The 18233-nt window shown below is 37.7% G+C and overlaps 1 protein-coding gene across 1 annotated transcript in view; it reads right to left on the reverse strand.

The window, feature by feature from the left end:
* Window positions 1-18233, reverse strand: part of SLC30A5 (solute carrier family 30 (zinc transporter), member 5) — a 44877-nt gene that overhangs the window by 8494 nt on the left and 18150 nt on the right. The window contains 10 exon segments of the mRNA XM_011959369.1: window positions 2058-2284; window positions 4481-4682; window positions 7787-7916; window positions 8945-9102; window positions 9747-9955; window positions 10137-10425; window positions 10946-11116; window positions 11837-11913; window positions 13103-13190; window positions 18165-18233. The exon segment at window positions 18165-18233 is cut by the window's right edge and continues 6 nt beyond it. Of these exon segments, the coding sequence (XP_011814759.1) occupies window positions 2058-2284; window positions 4481-4682; window positions 7787-7916; window positions 8945-9102; window positions 9747-9955; window positions 10137-10425; window positions 10946-11116; window positions 11837-11913; window positions 13103-13190; window positions 18165-18233 (1620 nt within the window).

Here is an 18233-nt window from a genome sequence, read left to right on the forward strand (position 1 = left end):
TGATAGAACTTAAATATTCAAGATGCCATCTTTTCATCAGCAGATCCCAATTCTTTAATATGATGTAGAAAACCACAAGGTGAAAGATAGTCTATTTTATATTTGTTTATTTCTAGGAATTGCTGGTTTATATTCTCATCTTATTTTTCTACATGACTGTTTTTTCCTTTGAGACAGAGTCTTGCTCTGTTGCCCAGGTTGGAGTACAGTGGTATGATTTTTGGCTCACTGCAACCTCTGCCCCCTGGGTTCAAGCGATTATCATGCTTCAGTCACTCAGGTAGCTGGGATTACTGGTGTGCACTACTACTACACCCAGCTAATTTTTTTTTGAGATGGAGTCTCACTCTGTCGTCCAGGCTGGAGTGCAGTGGCGTGATCTTGGCTCAATGCAAGCTCCGCCTCCCGGGTTCGTGCCATTCTCCTGCCTCAGCCTGCCAAGTAGCTTGGATTATAGGTGCCTGCCACCATGCTTGGCTAATTTTTGTATTTTTAGTAGAGATGGGCTTTCACCATGTTGGCCAGGCTGACCTTGAACTCCTGGCCTCAAGTGATCTGCCCACCTCAGCCTCTCAAAGTGCTGGATTACAGGCATGAGCCACCATGCCCAGCTAAGATTGTCTTTTTCTTGGCTTAAAGTATTATGCACAGTAAGCCTTTGCCTGTTTATATGTGCTGCAAATGTTTTTTCCTGGTCTGCCTTTTGTGTTTTATATTTGTTAATGAAATCTTCCACCAACTGGCAATTTTCAACTGGTCAAATTTGCAAATTTTATCCTCCCTTTTCGGCTTCTGGTTTCAAGTATATTAAAAAGGCTTTCCCTATCTTTGTCATTATAAACATATTTTTCTGGCCAGGCGTGGTGGCTCACACCTCTAATCCCAGCACTTTGGGAGGCTGAGATGGGTGGATAGCTTGAGGTCAGGAGTTCAAGACCAGCCTCGCCAACATGGCGAAACCCCATCTGTACTAAAATACAAAAATTAGCTGGGTGTGGTAAGCCTGTAATCCCAGCAACTTGGGAGGCTGAGGCAGGAGAATCGCTTGAACCTGGGAGGTGGAGGTTGCAGTGAGCTGGGATCGCGCCCCTCCACTCTAGCCTGGCAACAGAGCAAGACTCCCTCTCAAAAACAAACAAAAATATTTTTCTGTTTAGTAGTTTCATAATTTTTTTGTCATTTACATATTTAATCCACTGGAAATGTATTTTTATGTAATATGGCATAGAGATAATAGCTTTTTTTCCCCACCAAGTAGAGAAGTAATTAACCGAAAGTTGGTTATTTATGTCAACTATTTCTCCCCAGTGATCTAAAATACCATCTTTGCTATATACTGAATTCCATAAACCCTGTGTCTGTTTCTGGACAACCTATTATTTTTATTTCTTCTTTTATGCTATATACCATAATTCTTCATTTATTTTCATTTTTTATTATTTCTTCTTTTACAGACAACCTATTATTATTATTGTTACTTTTTTTTTTTTTTGCGCTGCCCAGGAAACAATCCCAGGTCACAAGAATGGGAACTTATTATTTTTTTAAAAGTTGATTTATATCTTTATTCTTGTGCAAGGACCAAACTATTAGTTTTGTCACGTAATTCTGTTACTTTATAATTACAAAGTGGGATCCTATTAATTAATTCTGTATGTTTTCTTAGTCTCAAGCACTAACTCTTCCAAGTAAGTTCCAAATAATTTTAGAACATCACAAACTATAAACAAAAATACCCAATGAAGGCAACCAAATTGAAATCTAAATAAAATAAAATCAACATCATTATAATAAAGAGTCTTTTCATCCAAGAAAATCTCATCCATCTATTCAGTCACTGTTTTATGTCCTTTAAATTAAACTGTATTTTTCTCATTTATACCTTGCATATTTCTTGTTAGGTCAACTTATTAAATTTTAAATGCTACTTTATATTTCTTTTTTGGCCTCTTTTTGTTTTGTTTTATTATTTATTTGGTTGTCTGTTTTATTTCCAGCAAAGACCTCAAAAATGTGATTTTCAAGGAAGAAAGTAGTGAAGAAATTACATACAGTACCTTTTCTAAAGCAATATGTAGTTCTTTTTCATATTCTGGTGGCAATCTCAGGAGTAGAACCTGGCAGGCATCTTTAATCAGTGGAACAACACTGAGAAATATTAATATAGCAATAAAAAGAGAACAGAGCGGGTCAGCAATGAACCATCCAAACTGCTCTATAAGAATTGTGGATACAATCACACCAATGCTGCCAAGTGTATCTGCCAAAACATGTAGAAATACACCTACAAATAAAATATACAAGGGCATTAAAAATTAAGGCACATCTAATTTAGTTTTTTAATACATTCTACCAATATTACTGGATACCTACAGTGCACCACATACTTTGCTACTGGCTAGTACTTCAGAATGCCTAAAACATGATCACTGCCCTCAAGGAATTTAGAATACAGTGGTAAAAATATAAGGACATGGGCACTCATGACACAGCGTGCTCAATTTTATGGTGTACTTTGTCTGGAAAGGCTTCCCAAAAATCATACTTGAGGTAAGTTTTGACATTACCCAAATTACTTATATTAAGCAATCAGAATAAACAGTTCATCATAATAAATGATTAGTACTTCCTCCATTTTTTTAATAGTGCAATAAAAATTTCTAAAAAAGGAGTAAGAATTTCCTTTTTGTAATGAGGGTTCATAATAGCACACTGTGTTTACCTTGCAACTAATATCTATTCAGCTGTTACTATGAAAAGTACTCTATAATTATAATCATTTAAACACGAACATTTAAGAACAAATATATTTTCATTTTCTTTTTTTTTTTTTGGATACAGAGTCTCACTCTGTTGCCCAGGCTGGAGTAAAGTGGTGTAATCTCGGCTCACTGCAACCTCCACCTCCCAGGTTCAAGGGATTTTCGTGCCTCAGCCTCCTGAGTAGCTGAGACTGACTACAGGTGCCTGCCACCACACTCAGCTGTTTTGTATTTTTAGTGGAGACAGGGTTTCGCCATGCTGGAGGGACAGGTATTGAACTCCCGACCTCAGGTGATCTGCCTACCGCGGCCTCCCAAAGTGCTAGGATTACAGATGTGAGCCACTGTGCCTGGCCTCATTTTCTTTTTAAAAAATTTTCTGTGACGGCTGGGCATGGTGGCTCACACCTGTAATCCCAACACTTTGGGAGGCTGAGATGGGCGGATCACCTGAGGTCAGGAGTTTGAGGCTAGCTTGATCAACATGGAGAAAACCCATCTCTACTAAAAAACAAAAACAAAAACAAAATTAGCTGGGTGTGGTAGTGCATGCCGGTAATCCCAGCTACTCAGGAGGCTGAGGCAGGAGAATCACTTGAACCCAGGAGGCGGAGGTTGTGGTGAGCCGCGATTGTGTCATTGCACTCCAGCTTTGCAACAAGAGCAAAACTCCATCTCAAAAGAAAAAAAAAAAAAAATTTCTGTGACATCAGAATTCCTGCTATATTTTTATTTTAAATTTTTTTCTGTGTTCTACAGCAAGATTCATTTTCATTAAAATTTTTAAAATTTTATTGTGGTAAGAACAATTAACAAGAAAATTTTAAGTGCACAAAACATTATCAATGACTTTAGGTACAATGTTGTACAGCAGATCTCTAGAACTTGTTTGTCTTGCCATTAATACTTTATACCTGTGGCTTAGTGACCTCCATTTCCCCCTCATCCTAGCCACCATCAATCTATCCTTTGGTTCTATGAATTTCATTCCATGTAAGTGGAAGCATGCAGTATCTATCTTTCCATGACTGGCTTATTTCACCTGGCATAATGTCCTTCAAGTTCATCTATGTTATCACATATTATAGAACTTATTTATTTATTTTTTAAAATTAGATGCCATGCTAATCTTTGCTGTACTCTTCTAATTTTAGTATATGTGTTGCCAAAAAAAGCATAAAATGTCCCTTTTTAAATTTTTTTTTTTTTTCTTTTTTGAGATGGAGTCTCGCTGTGTCTCCCAGGCTGGAGTGCAGTAGTGCAATCTTGGCTCACTGCAACCTCTGCCTCCTGGGTTCAAGGGATTCTCCAGCCTCGGCCTCCTGAGTAGCTGGGATTACAGGCACCCGCTACCATGCCCGGCTAATTTTTGAATTTTTAGTAGAGATAGGGTTTCACCATATTGGCCAGGCTGGTCTCAAACTCCTGTCCTCAGGTGGTATTCCCGCCTCAGCTTCCCAAATTGCTGGGATTAACAGGCGTGAACCACTGCGCCCCCAACCAGAATGTTCCTCTTTTTAAAGGCTGAAAAATATTTAATTTTATGTGTATTCAGGGAAGAGTATTTTCTATAGCGATAGCTTCAGACCTTTCTTTTACTCACAGATTGCTTTTTAAAAATCATATCATACCAGAAGCCCAAAACTTAATACAAATAAACACAGAGGGTCAATTTAGAACACAGTCGAAAAGTAGGATAATATTTTGCAAGGACTCACCCCTCATGTTAGCATTCATGCCTCCGCCTGCAGATCCATGGCTGTGACCATGCCCATGGTCACTGTGTCCATGCATATGATGTGAATGGCTGTGATCAGATGAGTGACAGCTTCCTTGAGAAGCTCCATGGGCATGGCTATGGGCATGGCTAAAGGCACAGATACCAATAAGGTTTACTATCAGCCCTCCAACTGAGACTGGCTAGTAAAAGGGAGAAAAAAAACCCTTTAAATTAGTAATTTAAAAATAAACTTGTTATTTAAAAGTTATTATATAGCTATATATGTTTTTCTGTTTACAGTTTTGAAAGTATTCACAGTAAAACTTTACTAGGTTTCAGTAAGTCCAAATTTTAAAAATATGAATTTTAGAATATTTTAGAAGAAACATTTTAACTTTCAAATATCAAGCAAAATTGGTAAATAGAGGAATCTGGACTTATTTCAATTAAGAATGGTATGTACATGGTTTATGGTTTATGTATAAATTAATGATGCCAAGTTTTGTTTATTTAAGAGTTTGAAAGTACTGCTTACTAGGGCAAGCATACACTGTACCTGAAATCTTGTTTATATTACTAGGTAAATTAGAAGAGTTCATATGCAAATAATGATAATTTATCAATGAGCAGATTCCAAATATGGTCTTATTATGTCTTAAACACAGTAAAATTTTCCAAAGTAAAACAAGTATAATGAAAAAGCAAACATACAATAGTAATCTCTCATTTATTTAAACTAAAAACAAACTTTTTTCTTTGGTAGAGACAGGGTCTACGTTGCCCAGGCTGTCCTCAAACTCCTGGGCTCAAGCGATCTTCCCGCCTTGGCCTCCAAAAGTGTTGGGATTATGGGATTACAGGCATGAGCCACTATGCCTGGTCTCTCATTTTTTTCTTAACAAAGTGAATGAAATTACTTTAATTTAATGGTACCACAATAACACTCCAAAGGATAAACAAAGTTACTTATCCTTGATTATCTGCTCTTATAAAATTATCTTGAATAGTAGTAGCTCAGGGTGTTAATTTGCCTACATCTACAATTTAAAGCAATCCATTTGTTTTATAAAAGGAAAATATAAAGTGAGAAGGACAAATACTTTTAATTACTTTTCAAAAGTAGTAAGAGATTTACTTTATTAAATGTGTAGGGAGGTTATTTACTTCTTCCTGTGATTGGGACCATTTGACTCCAGATTTTAAAATGTCATTAGGCTTTATAAGCTTGTAGATGGTTAATGACTTTGAATGAAACCAAGTACTGCTTACAGAGACTCCATCATCTCATAAGTACTCCTTCTCCCCCACTGAAAAATACATCATCATTGTGTATTTTATCAGGAAAATAAAAATGTAGAAGATGAAAGTCTCCTATAATTCTACCACCAAGGGTTAGTCATGCTTAAAATGGTATATTTTCCATCTATGTACTAACATACATACACATAACACCCTTTAAAACCAACAATGTAATCATAATACTCTTTTACAATTTTTTTCTTATTTTGAGACAGAGATTTGCTCTGTCGCCCAGGCTGAAGTGCAGTGGCATGATCCCAGCTTATTGCAACCTCCGCCTCCCAGGTTCAAGCGATTCTCCTGCCTCAGCCACCCAAGCAGGTGGGATTATAGGCGCCCGCCACCACGTCTGGCCTACAGTTTGTTTTTCACTAGTGCATCTTGTAAATATTTTCATGCCAGTATATACAGATATATCTCATTCTTTTCAGTAGCTCCATAGTATTCTATTATATAGATAACAATTTTATTTAATTACTTTTTTCACTGGTGGACAGTGAATTGTTTCCATTTTTTCACTATTATAAATAAGGGTACAATGAATCATGTACTACCTTTTTTTTCTTTTTTTGACAGAGTCTCTCTGTCACCCAGGCTGGAGTACAGTGGCACAACCTGGACTCACTGAAGCCTCTGCCACCTGGTTCAAGTGATTCTCCTGCCTCAGCCTCCCAACTAGCTGGGATTACAGGTGTGTGCCACCACATCCGGCTAATTTTTGTATTTTCAGTAGAGATGGGGTTTCACTATGTGGACCAGACTGGTCTCAAACTCCTGACCTCAGGTGATCCAACCACCTCGGCCTCCCAAAGTGCTGGGATTACAGGTGTGAGTCACCGCCCCCGGACTGAATCATGTACTTCTATATGTTTGTGTGAATGTTTATGTATGATAAATATTAAATGTCAAAGGATACAAGCTCTTAAAAATCCAAAAAAGTCTATTTTTCCAAACTTATTCTAGAAACATTTTACTCATGTATGCTTCCACCAGCAAGATTCAGAGCTGCTTTTAGTCATTTAACAACTGATTTCCTATGACAAGCCAGGTGCTAGAACTTACGAGTTAATAATACATAATTCAGGTCCTGAAGATACTTATATATCTTAATTGTGGAAGAATGACAAATTAAACAACTGCAACTGAATGTTGCTAAAAGAAGAATGCACAATGAGAATACTGAGAAAAGGAATCTAACAAACTTTGAGGAGATAAGAGGGGGATTAAAAGAAAGTATTTACAAAAATTAGCCGGGCGTGGTGGTGGGCGTCTAAGGTCCCAGCTACTCAGGGGGATGAGACAGGAGAATCGCTTGAACCCGGGAGGCGGAGGTTACAGTGAGCCGAGATTGTGCTACTGCACTCCAGCCTGGGTGACAGAGCAAGACCCTGTCTCAAAAAAAAAAAAGAAAAAAAGTATTTCACTAGAGGAGACACATAAGCAAAATCTTGACGGAGGCTGAAGGGCAGAAGTAAGGAAAGGACATGCCAACTACAAGAAACAGCACATGTAAAGCTTTGGTGGTAGAGGGAGAACATTAAAAGTTGCTACAGCTGGCCAGGCACAGTGGCTCACGCCTGTAATCCCAGCACTTTGGGATGCCAAGGCAGGAGGGCTTGAGGTCAGTAGTTCGTGACCAGCCTGGTCAACATGGCGAAACCCTGTCTCTACAAAATATACAAAAATTAGCTGGGTGTGGTGGCACACGCCTGTAATCCCAACTACTCAGGAGGCTGAGGCATGAGAATCCCTTGAGCCTGAGAGGTGGAGGTTGCAGTGAGCTGAGATCGTGCCACTGCACTCCAGCCTGGAAAACAGAGACTCTGCCTCAAAAAAAAAAAAGAGAGAATTTCTAAGAGGAAGTAGTATAAATGTGAACAGCAAGATAGGAAGTCATATTGATATAAATAAAAAATAAAATCTTCTTAGAGTAATAACTACTTTAGGATAGAAAAAACTATGTAAGTATGACTAGAAATTCAAATAGGAAAATAAAAAGACTTACTGTTAACATGTGAGTGTCTAATTCTGGAGGATCAATCAATCTAGCCACTGACTCCATAAACACAAAAAACGCTATTACTATTAGAAAAAGTCCATTAATAAATCCAGACAGAATTTCTATTCGGCCGTACCTAAAAACATAGAACATTTTTCAGAAAAGAAAAATGGCAAATATTTTTAAAGTACAAACTTTATAAATGAGGAAACAAGTCCAAATTTTCATACTACTAAATAATTAATAATATTAGAATGTTAGCAATATTTTAAATATCATATTAATGCCTGGAAGGTCCTTCATATATCTAGATATATATAGACATATATATCTGTTCGTTAAAATTTTACATATTCATCAAAGTCCTTCTTGAGACGGAGTCTCGCTCTGTCGTCCAGGCTGGAGTGCAGTGGCACAATCTTGGCTCGCTGCAAGCTCCGCCTCCCGGGTTCACACTATTCTCCTGCCTCAGCCTCCCAAGTAGCTGGGACTACAGGTACCCAGCACCATGCCTGGCTAATTTTTTTGTATTTTTAGTACAAAGAGACGGGGTTTCACCATGTTAGCCAGGATGGTCTCATCTCCTGACCTCGTGATCTGCCTGCCTTGGCCTCCCAAAGTGCTGGGATTACAGGCGTTAGTCACTGCACCCGGCCCTCTCTCTCTCTTTTTTATTTTTGAGACATAGTCTCACTCGGTTGCCCAGGCTGGAGTGCAGTGGTGCGATCTTGGCTCACTGCAACCTCTGGGAACCCTTCTGGGTTCAAGAGATTCTCCTGCCTCAGCCTTCCAAGTAGCTGGGGCTACAGGTGCATGCCACCATACCTGGCTAATTTTTGTATTTTTAGTACAGATGAGGTTTCACCATGTTGGCCAGGCTGGTCTCGAACTCCTGACCTCAGGTGATCTGCCTGTCTTGGCCTCCCAAAGTGCTAGGATTACAGGCATGAGCCACCATGCTCAGCCAAGGGAGCATAATCTTTGAGCTTAATTCCATTCAGTATTTATCAAATGCCCAATTAATATCCCCTTATTTATTTCACATTTTTTAAAAATGAAGATTTGGAAATTGTTTGTACTAAAAGTAATATAAGTAATATAATTCTGTTCCTTAACATGGACTTTGCACTTAAGATATACCACCTCAACAGTCAGTGTACCTACCCATAGGAGAAAATCCGAGTGGCTTTCCACCTACTCATCAGGGCAGCAAAAAGTCCCATGACCAAAGCAGAGCAGTCAAAGAGCATGTGAAATCCATCTGAGATCAGGCCCAGACTGTTCGTCAACACGCCGTAGAATAATTCCACAAAGGTAAAAAGCTAAAAATATCACACACACACACAAAAGGGAGGAGTATGTTGGGAACTACGTTTCAGTTAGGAGGATTTTAACCCTTAATTATCCAAATTTACTTGAAGATCTGCTATAATTGTTTAGTTATTTAACCGCCACTTATATTGGAAACCCTATTTCACACGAATTGTAAAAAAACTAAGATAAATCCATTTTACAAACTACTAAATTGTAAAAAACTTAGATAAATCCATTTTACAAACTATTTAAAAATGGTTTTGTTTATATGTCTATAAAAATAATAAACTAGGTTATAAAATGTTAGCAATAGGTGATTTGTAACATTGGTTGCTAATAGTGAGATCCTGTAAGTTATTAGAATTCTTTAAATGCTACTATATTTACTGATTTGAAGGAACATACCAAATCAATGCTTCTGAAATGCCTCACAAATTGTTTGCTTAAATGGCTGAGCATAGTGGCACATGACTTAAGAATTGCCTAAGTAGTCTGAATATGATCTCGTCATCTTGCTATTATACTTAGAAGAAATTTAAATTTTAGCCCATCTTATTATCAGAAATTTGGGAAGTACTAAACTTATACAAGAACTATCAAAATTAAAATATTATGCTTTTAGGATATGCCAATTAACATTTAAAAATCTTACCAGATTCAAGCACAAGAAGTAAAAGATCTGCCTAGAGTCACTCTCCTCAAGAATTTGTTTTAGTGATTCCTTAATAAACCTAGGGATTGATTGAGAGCTATGCTGAAAAGCGTCACCCATGAAGTTATAAAGAGGTGTTCCTTCAGGAGAATATCCAATAAGGGTACCTTTTTGTCCTCTCTTAGAGGGAGATGATAAGATATTGGCAGCTACAAAGAGAAAAAAAGAATATTGTTTAAATTTTAGAAGTTTAAGCTACCAAAACCAACACAGTAACTGTCAGCACTAAATGCAAGCACTGAAAAATTTCCCAAATTAAGTAAATGATTTGACCATCAAAATCCGTAAATAAAAATTTGTTAAAATAAAAACAAGGGAGAAAATGCTTACACAAAATGAAGAATATAGCACTCACTACCACTCCTCCAGACAGGACGTGTTCAGTGCTCTCCTGGTGTGCTGCTTTGTTCATAGCCCGAAGCTGGTCTGTTATTGGATGTGTCCAAAAATTTCCAAAAAGGAGAGCACTAATAAAAATGGGAAAGGATCCATAACGAGCACATTTGGAAACTTCCATTTTGACTGAACAAATGGAATCCACATAGAAATCCAGGATCATGACAAAAAAGATAACCGTTGCAAAAGGCATAATGAGAGAAAACCAAGACTCGACTTTACTCTAGAAATTAAAAAAAAAGAATTGTCAAGACTATACATGTATAAAGTTCACATCTTACAAGATGTTTCTGTTAATCTTTTAATATATAAATAACCGCATGATTCAATATGATTCATAATATGCCAACATATAAAAGCTGTAAGATATTGGTACATTTTCTCAATATTCTCCAAAGTTTTAAAAAACAAAAGCACTATTGTGTAATCATTCGATAAACACTAGGCGACACACAATCCTTAAGCCTAACACATGGTTAATTGCTGCTTCTTCAAATGATTCTTTTGGGCCATAGGAATGTGAGGGATATATAAATGTAATAGCCTTTGATTTGTATTTTCTACAAACAATAAAATTAACTCCAAATTAAAAAAAAAAAAACTACAAAGAAAAAGCAAAGACAATTTAAGCCACTTTCAACCTCAAATTAAAATACAATTTATTGAATATAGTGAACTAAAAATTTAATAGCAATTCATTTTACTAGCAATTTAATAGCAATAAATTCTTGCTCTTATCTTACCTCAGTTGTCACAGAAAGAACAATGACCCATGGGCACAAGAGAAGCACAGAAACAAGATGAGATAAAGCCTGAAGACGTTTAGCTCCACCAACGTCGATAGAGAGCTTTCTGGAAGCTGTATGAAAACCAACTTTACAACATAAAGCCAGTACTAGCAATAATACTCCACCCTGTAAGTAAAAATTAGATAAGTCTCATTAGAAACACATACAGTTCAATAGTCAATCCTTAAATACATGATGTTTTGTTTTGTATTTTTTCCCCAGAGACGGGGTCTTGCTATGTCACCCAGGCTGAAGTATAGTGGCATGATCATAGCTCACTGCAGCGTCAAACTCCTGTGATCAAAGAGATCCTCCTGTCTCAGCCTCCCAAGTAGCTGGGACTACTGGCACACACCACCACACCAGGCTAACATAATATTTAAAGAAATGGAACTAGTATATTTTTCCCATATACTGAGTTACTTAACTACTTAAATGGCAGGCAATGTTATAAATGAATGGTAATTTTTTTTTATTGAGACAGAGTTTCACTTTTGTTGCCCAGGCTGAAGTGCAATGGCGCAACCTTGGCTCACTGCAATCTTGGCCTCCTGGGTTCAAGTGATTCTCCTGCCTCAGCCTCCTGAGGAGCTGGGATTATAAGCATGTGCCACCACATCTGGCTAATTTTGTATTTGTTAGTAGAGATGGGTTTTCTATGTTGGTCAGGCTGGTCTTGAACTCCCGACCTCAGGTGATCCACCTGCCTCAGCCTCCCAAAGTGCTGGGATTTCAGGCATAAGCCACTGGGCCCAGCTGATAATTTATATTAAATGTACCTTTAAAGTTATAGTTGCTACAACTTTTCAGAATCTTTTGATCCTGTTAGGAACAAATAAATCATACCTTGTGATCTGCCACACCTAAGAAGGCAATGGCTGTGTAAAGCATATGAGTTAGAGCACTGTCATGATGTCCTTCAGCTAAGTGAGTTGAAGTAAAGGAAAAAAATTCCAAAAAGTCACTCTTTGACACCTGAAGTTCTCCTGAAATTTTAGTTACACTATTTTGGATTACATATAGACTGATCTGGGGGCCCCAAACCTAATTACTTTCAATAATGTGTTTCACTTAAAAACAAAACAAAACAATCTCACATTTAATTCCAGGACCTCATTTATAAATTGGAATGCCTGTATTTATTTTGTTGTCTCCAAAACAATTATAATAGTGCTTAAGATAAACTTGCTAGATTTTAGTAGTTAACCTCTAAAAGACATATTGCATACATACTTTAAGTACAACAAAGGTACAAGAGCAAGGAATCTCCCTGGACCACTCCTGTCTAGTAGAATTAAGGTTGCCCTTTAAAAGTGACTTGTAAAATGAGTCCTAAATCTGTTTTCTAAGTCACTGACCACATAAATCTTAGCAGAGTAAGTGGCAAACAGAAGAGGGTGGGGAATAGAGGTTGTATCACAAGCAACCTGGGGCTTTTCCAAAGTCATACTCTTCTCCCTCATTGTAACAAAGAAAATTATTATTAGTTTACTAATAAGTTTTACGGCAGTAAGTATCAGTAATAGAAGAATAAAAACTGGTGCTTGGAGTTCTGCTGGATGGAGTGGGTAAGGATGTATGAATAGAAAATAGAAAAAAGGCATGTCTGTAGAGTAAAATGAGTAGATATATTTGACTAGAGAGTTGGGTTTCTACAAGAGAAGAGTTGGGGCTGAGCTAAGATAATAATTTAGAGCAAGACAACGAATACTAGGTAAGGAAATTCGAACTTTTTCTTTCAGGCAAGAAGATACCAAAGGGTTTTCATTTATGAGCATTTAAATTGTTAAATTATAAGGGAGCAAACATTATGTTGAGTGGCAAATCACCTTTTTTTTCCCCCAGCACCAGGACATTCCAAAATATTCTTTCAATGTCCCTACCTTTCTGAAAATTTAGGGTACTGTAGGTGATACAGAGACGCTATAAAATATTTAACTTATAATGAGTTTGTTCATTATTTGAATACTGATTTAGAATATCTACATTAATCTATGAAAGTTTCATTCATCATTGATCAGTTTAATTCACTCATCCTTTCTTTTTCCATTGTTCCAGCCTTCTAGTTTTCTGCAAGACTTTAAACAACTCTGATCTATTCCAAAAGGATACGGTGTTCAGCCATTTTAGCCATGAGATCATCATTGTCAAAAAGCAATAAACAGATCACAGCAATAATGAAAAAAGCAGCTCCTCTTGTCTGAAAATAAAGAAAATAACATCAAGGATGACTTTTTCAAGGGTTGATTTTTAAGACCGTAGAAAAACATTTTCTCAAGTAAGCATTTACAAAAATGCATTAAAAACTGAAAAAACATCTGACATTAAAGCTCTTAGATAAGCTTACAGTATTAGCAGTAAGACATCAAAGAGATATAAACTAATGATAACGCTGATTATCTCTTTGCTAACATGGCTAGACACATTACTGTACACAAATTGTTACTGTTTACAGAATCAACCTTCCTAAATGCTACTTTACTTTTGGTTGAAAAGCCCAAGTAGCTAAAGAATAACTAGTAGGAACTTGTTTTACTCTACAATATGCAAGGAATAAAGAATATTCTAGATACTACTCCTCTACAGAAAAATAATCCAGAGGGCACGGTAAAACCAGCAAAGTCATTTCTAAGATCTAGTAAAGTATAAAGTACTTAAAAAGCTGATAAACTTAAAATTTATGTTCTCATTCCAGGGAAAAGTTTTTTTTTTTTTTTTTTCCAGACAGGTCTTGCGTCACCCAGGCTGGAGTACAGTGGCATGAATACAGCTCACTGCAGCCTACAATTCCTGGGCTCCAGTGATCCTTTTGCCTCAGCCTAATGAACAGCTGGGACCACAGGCATGTGCTACCATGCCTGGTTAATTTTTTATTTGTAGAGACCAGGTCTAGCCATGCTGTCCAGGTTGAGGAAAAAGGTTTTCATAAAAGAAAATTATTAGCTTAGTTTATGTAAATATTTCAGAAGGGTAGCTTCAAGAGCAATCTAAATAGCATTACTATACATTCCTTTTTTTTTTTTTTTTTAGAAGAGTCTCACTCTGTTGCCCAGGCTGGAGTGCAGTGGCACGATCTCAACTCACTGCAACCTCCGTCTCCCGGGTTCAAGTGATTCTCCTGCCTCAGCCTCCTGAGTAGCTGGGATTACAGGTGCATATCACCATGCCCGGCTAATTTTTGCATTTTTAGTACAGACAGGGTTTCACCATGTTGGCCAGGCTGGTCTCGATCTCTTGGCCTTGTGATCTGCCCGCCTTGGTCTCCCAAAGTCCTGGGATTACAGGCATGAGCCACTGTGCCTGGCTAAATAGCATTACTATACATTCTATATTTACAAATTTACAGGTATAACATGTCTTGTATGATACATATACTTGTAGAATACCTATTATATATGGATACATAAGTGTATTATATATACCTACAATGGAAGTATAATACAATACTTCTATTAAAGTTTACAATGCAAAGTGAGGATACTCTTCTATTCATTATATGATTACCACTATAATGGATAAATTCTCTGTTAGTGCGGTATTACAACAAAATTCAGTATGCTACACATAAGAAAAACCATGTAATTTTAAATTTCTTAAGTTTTCACTGAGTTAGGATATGGCAACATCAACAACAATCAAATACAGAGAACATAACTTAATATTTTGTTAACAAAGAAGGCAACTGAGAATTCTGTAATGCTTCAGTCTCATAATTAAGAAAAAAAAGGCCGGGCACGGTGGCTCATGCCTGTAATCCCAGCACTTAGGGAGGCTGAGGTGGGTGGATCATGAGGTCAGGAGTTCAAGACCAGCCTGACCAATATGGTGAAACCCCGTCTCTACTAAAAGTACAAAAATTAGCCAGGTGCGGTGGCAGGTACCTATAATTCCAGCTACTCAGGAGGCTGAGGCAGGAGAATTGCTTGAACCTGGGCAGTAGAGGTTGCAGTGAGCCGAGATCGTGCCACTGCACTCCAGCCTGGATGACAGAGTGAAACTCTGTCTCAAAAAAAAAGGCTGGGCGTGGTGGTTCACGCCTGTAATCCCAGAACTTTGGGAGGCCAAGGCGGGCAGATCACAAGGTCAGGAGTTCAAGACCAGCCTGGCCAACATAGTGAAACCTTGTCTCTACTAAAAATACAAAAATTAGCTGGGTGTAGTGGCATGTGTCTGTAATCTCAGCTACTAGGGAGGCTGAGGCAGAAGAATTGCTTGAACCTGGGAGGTGAAGGTTGCAGTGAGCCAAGATGGTGCCACTGCACTCCAGCCTGGGCAATCCAGTGAGACTCCATCTCAAAAAAAAAAAAAAAAGAAAAAGAAAAAACAATCATCAAGTCCTGGACTGATGCCCTGATCCATTTCTCACACTAATGAGAACACTCTCATTTCTAGTTACTTAAGGAGGAAAACTTTTTTTTTTAATGTTTTCAAGTCATTTTTATTTCTTTTGTGAGTTGTCATTCCCAGTTTTTTGCTGATTTCCTGCCAAGGATCTTAAACATTTTTAAAACTGAAATGGGTGATTTATACTTTGAAAGAAATGTAAAACTTATTTGTGGCAATTTTTGTTGTTGTTAGTTTTTTGTTTACATACTGATTTCTGTTATACGTTAAGTTTATAATCATTATGAAGCCAAATATAGTCAGTTTTCCCTTTGTGATTTTTTCCACTGCTTTTATGCTCAGAATTTTCTCTATCTACATATTTTATTCTATGTTTTTACAAACGTCTATTTTGTAAACTCACAAAGCTCTTCAATCCGTGAAATTTATTTTGGAGTACTCTATTAGTGAGGGGAAAGGATTAAACAGTGGCCCTGCTTTAATACTAATGACCCAGTTTGAAATCTGCAGGCAGAGTATTCTTTTACTCTGCTCCACTTGGCATATTACTTTGTTCACTTCATTACTTCATTTATCTCCCTCCACTACTTTGCTTGAAAGTCCCTTTCAGACTAGGGACTATTACACTGTATTTGTCTTTATGTATCCTTTCCTCTATGTCTAGGAAAATGCACCATGCACAGCAAGTGTGGGAGATCGGTCTTGGTAGTGAGAGAAATTACAGGAATAGAAGCAAACCTTCTTGGAAGGCCAGGGGGTTTTGCAAGTTTTGAGATACTTTTACTGAAGGCAGCCATTCTCTTATCAGAAGCCTAAAAGCTTAAGGCTTAGATACAAGGGAATGTACAGGAGTTTATCTAAATAGCTTGTTTACGCATGTTGTCCTAAAACCGACCTTTTATCATGTGCACTCAAGACTGCTCTCTACGTAGGGGGTCAGCAATATAATTTACCCACAAAGCATGTTGATTCAAGCCTTTGTCATTAAATCTATACTGAATAAATGCCCGCAGCGCCAGCTTGTCAAAGCCACAGCTGCTGACTCTTTATAGCACCCTCCTTAGGGTCTGTAAGTAGCCTGGTCCCCTAGCCCACTCCTTCACTAAATACCTGTGTCTGAGTGAATTTGTCGTTCAGTCAGGGTCTGCCAGTCAGACCCAGCAAGGAAGTGTTTAATTTGGTAAAACAGAAACACTGTATAGTTCTAACAGTTTGGAACTGTAGATTGGTAGCTCATTTAACAAAAGGATAATACTTGAATCACTTAGGATGAATAGGAATGCTTAGGTGGCAAAATGTTAGATAAACGTTCATCATAATTTAAATTTAACAAGTTTTTAGTTATTTTTCAAAAATGATTTACGGGTTTAAGAATGAGTAGGGGGTTTGGGGGAAAGGTGCATGAGTACAACATGAAAGAGATCATTGTGGTGATGCATCAGTTGTCTATCTTGCTTGTAATGGTTACACAAATCTACACATGACAAAATTTCATAGACCTACATGCATACATACACACATGCACACACACGATTGTATGTAAAATTGGCAAAATCTGCGTAAGGTCTATGGATTGCACCAATTTCAATTTCCTGTTTTTTTTTTTTTTTTAATTTTTGTGGGTACATAGTAGGTATACGTATTTATGGGGTACATGACATGTTTTGATATAGGCATGCAATGTGTATAATCACATCATGTAAAACGGGGTATCCATCCCCTCGAGCATTTAGCTTTTGTGTTACAAATAATTCAATTACACTCTTATAGTTATTTTAAATGTACAATTAAATTATTATTGATTATGGTCACCCTATTGTGATATGAAATACTAGGTCTAATTGCCTGGTTTTGATGGTGTACTTGATTTGGTTAAGAAGTTACCTTTGGGGGAAACTAAATGAAGGGTGAGGGTCCTCTATGTACTATTTTAGCAACTTCCTAGGAATCTATAATCATTTCAAGATCATTTTCCACTGTTTTCATGTTCATAAATTTCTTCAACTACAGATTATTTTATATTTTTTTTTTTTTTTTTTTTTTTTGAGACGGAGTCTCACTCTGCCGCCCGGGCTGGAGTGCAGTGGCCGGATCTCAGCTCACTGCAAGCTCCGCCTCCCGGGTTCACGCCATTCTCCTGCCTCAGCCTCCTGAGTAGCTGGGACTACAGGCGCCGCCACATCGCCCGGCTAGTTTTTTGTATTTTTTAGTAGAGACGGGGTTTCACCGTGTTAGCCAGGATGGTCTCGATCTCCTGACCTTGTGATCCGCCCGTCTCGGCCTCCCAAAGTGCTGGGATTACAGGCTTGAGCCACCGCGCCCGGCCTATTTTATATTTTTACAAACATCTATTTTTGTAAACTTACAGAATTCTTCAAAAACAAAAAAAATTTGTAAGAAAAATGTAAAACTAGCAGAAAAAGCCCGTTTTTGTTTTTTGTTTTTGAGGCCGAGTCTCACTCTATCGCCCAGGTTGGAGTACAGTGGCGTGATCTCAGCTCACTGTAACCTCCGCCTGTGGGTTCAAACAATTCTCGTGCCTCGGCCTCCAGAGTAGCTGGGATTATAGGTGCCCGTCATCATGCCCAGCTAATTTTTGCATTTTTAGTAGAGATGGGATTTCACCATGTTGACTAGGCTGGTTTCAAGCTCCTGACCTCATGTAATTCGCTCACCTCAGCCTCCCACAGTGTTGGGATTACAGGCGTGAGCCATCATGCTCAGCCTCCCTGCATTCTTTTAAATGGTAAAAGATAAGATTTTATTCCTTTGGATAATATATGACATACATACTTTCCATTTCCAAGTAACTGATAATGGAAAATTCTACCTTTGCTGGTCCTCCTCCAGAACTGGTGAACAAAACACTGAGTAGTGAAATGACAACAATATCACTGTG

This window comes from Colobus angolensis, unplaced genomic scaffold (genome assembly GCF_000951035.1).
Source record: "Colobus angolensis palliatus isolate OR3802 unplaced genomic scaffold, Cang.pa_1.0 Scaffold49, whole genome shotgun sequence".
In the NCBI taxonomy this organism is placed as follows: Eukaryota; Metazoa; Chordata; class Mammalia; order Primates; family Cercopithecidae; genus Colobus; species Colobus angolensis.